The sequence below is a fragment of the Penaeus vannamei genome, chromosome 21 (genome assembly GCF_042767895.1).
Source record: "Penaeus vannamei isolate JL-2024 chromosome 21, ASM4276789v1, whole genome shotgun sequence".
NCBI lineage: Eukaryota > Metazoa > Arthropoda > Malacostraca > Decapoda > Penaeidae > Penaeus > Penaeus vannamei.
The window spans coordinates 16,683,724-16,686,223 of NC_091569.1; the positions used below are offsets into that span (position 1 = coordinate 16,683,724).

General features: G+C 56.6%; 1 protein-coding gene across 2 annotated transcripts in view; it reads left to right on the plus strand.

Annotated features, from left to right (window-relative positions):
• LOC113817243 (homeobox protein OTX2-like) overlaps positions 1–2,500 on the plus strand; it is a 107,360-nt gene that overhangs the window by 93,911 nt on the left and 10,949 nt on the right. For both annotated transcript variants that reach the window (XM_070135988.1, XM_070135989.1), the window contains one exon: positions 59–213. In XM_070135988.1, the coding sequence (XP_069992089.1) occupies positions 59–213 (155 nt within the window). The remainder of the gene's footprint in view (positions 1–58; positions 214–2,500) is intronic.

The window sequence follows — 2,500 nt, forward strand, 5'->3', positions numbered from 1 at the left end:
AGTCTCCCCAGGTCACGACCCGCGCCCACTAACCCGCCCTTTCCGCTCCCCACCACAGCCACCAACCCGAGGAAGCAGCGGCGGGAGAGGACCACCTTCACCAGGGCTCAGCTCGACGTCCTGGAGTCGCTCTTCGCCAAGACCCGCTACCCTGACATCTTCATGCGGGAGGAAGTCGCTCTCAAGATTAATCTTCCAGAGAGCCGAGTGCAGGTTGGTGCTCTTGGGTTGTTTGAGAGGGTTGACTGGTGGAAAGATAGGGAGAGGAGTGGAAACTTTTTTTTTCGTCTTGTGTGTGTGTGTTTGTGTGTGTGTGTGTTTCTCTCTCTGTCTCTCTCTCTCTCTCTCTCTTTCTCTCTCTCTCTCTCTCTCTTTCTCTCTCTCTCTCTCTCTCTCTCTCTCTCTCTCTCTCTCTCTCTCTCTCTCTCTCTCTCTCTCTCTCTCTCTCTCTCTCTCTCCCCTCTCCTTCTCCTCTCTGTTTGTCTCTCTGTCTCTCTCTCTCCCTCTCCCTCTCTCCCTCCCCCTCCTCTCCTTTCTCTGTTTTTCTCTTTCTCTTTCTCATTCTTTTTTTTTCTTTTTTTATTGAATTACTGACCCGGTCGACCTCATTTTTTCTCCTTTGGATTACGTCTAGATGAAAGGATGAATCGGTAACCATTTCGTTCTGCAATGTGATTCATTCTTACTTAACACTTTCTTTCGTCTCTTGGCTCATTGTCTATTTGTCTATCGGCCCGACTGAATGACTGTCTAACTGTCTGTTTCTTTTTGCCTACCAGCTTGTCTCGCTTTCTTTGGTCATCTGACGTTGTTTCTGTAAGTTCTCTCTCGTTCCTGCGCCGTTGCTTTCCCTCTTCGAGCTCTCCCGCCCCTTGCCAGCACCGCCCGCGCCTCCGTCGGGCTCGTCGCTCTCGCCGTCGAAGTGGGCGCCCTGCAGCGTGAAGCAATGTGCTCCAGATGAGTAATCGATCAGATTTTTCTCCTCCGTGCAGCGCGGCTTCAGGTACGGGAGGGAACGGGGAGGGGCAGGCCGCTACGTGCAGACCGACGCCCACGACGGCTTAACGGGTCCTTGCCAGGCGGTGATCTCCCGCACTGCTTTCTTCTCACGCCCACAACCCCGCCCGTCTCTCACGCCCACACCCTAGCCGTCCCTTCTTCCCGCCCGCATCCCGATCGCCACCCACGCAGGGCGTACTCATCCCGCTCGCCCTCCTCCTTCGGATCCACCTCGCCCACACCAGCATTTTCCTCCATCGCATTTGCTTCTTCCTTGCTCCGCTCGGCCGCCCTCGCGCTTCCCTCGCCTTCGTCTGAAATTCGTCGGGTTAAAAATATCACTTGGAGACATCTATTACTTTCAGTTTAGAAGGACTTACGAAGAAAAAAATCCTATATATTACGGTCTTTTGCTTTTGTGAATCGGCTTATCGTCAACGATCTTGTTCCTCGCTCGTTCGTCTGTCTCCTTCGGGCGCATCCGGGTGTCAGCAACAGCCTCATCTGCCACAACCCGCCCACCGCCTGGCCACAGCACCCCCAGTGCCTCGCTCGCCGCCCGCCCCGACGACACCTTCAGCCCGGCCGCGGGATGACCCACTTTTTGTGCCTCGACGTCCAACCCACGATGTGTACAGTGAGAATATGCCCCCCCCCCCCAGGCCCTGCCCCGCACCTCCTCCGCAGGCCCGACAATACCGTCTCCGGCGGGGATTCCGTGCTGTCTAACCCCAACTAAGAATTAGTAATGATAATGCGCGCGCACGCTCACAAAGGCCCTAAATAAGTCGTGTCGGGGCGGCCACAAAGGCCGGCCGGGTTTTATTAGCACGCGCTCCCATTTGCCGCGACCATTTCTCCGGCTGGCGCCATTTTTCCCTGTCGGCCATTTACAAGGATTATGTCCGGGTCGAATACAAGCATTCGACTTTGTCTTTGACGCCAACAGCAGGATATGCGGAGCCCTCGAGAAAGGACGAGGAGGCAGACGGCCGGCGGGCGCGGGCTGGGAGGCGAGCGAGCGCCAACGCGCGTTCAGGTTCCCGCCAGAAGAATCGCCAGGAGTTACGGCGGCGATAAACGAGCGGGCAAATGGCCATAATCCAAGCCTTCACAACCCGTGCTCAGCCGCAGATTATTTGGCAGCGCCAGACTTCTTGTCGTGTCCATCAGGATGTTGATAACCGGCAACACAACACCGCCGACTCTTGTCTCGAGGCAGTCCAGCCGCGCATGCAAAGTTAACTTGTCCAGGTCTACATGGCAACACCGGCCCTCCAGTGACCTTGCATAACCCCGGTAACCTGACCTTCAAGGTGTTACTCCTGCTTCTTTGGCGGCAAGTCCGGACTCACTCCAGACCTGCAGTGGCCGCGCCGGTCCCTCCGGCTGCTCGGGACGCGGCCCAACTTCACGTCGGACGGGCGTAAAAACGGCGTCGCCGGCCAGAGCGGCGCTCGGATTAACGACGCCAATCGAGCCAAATGGCAGAAAGCAAAAC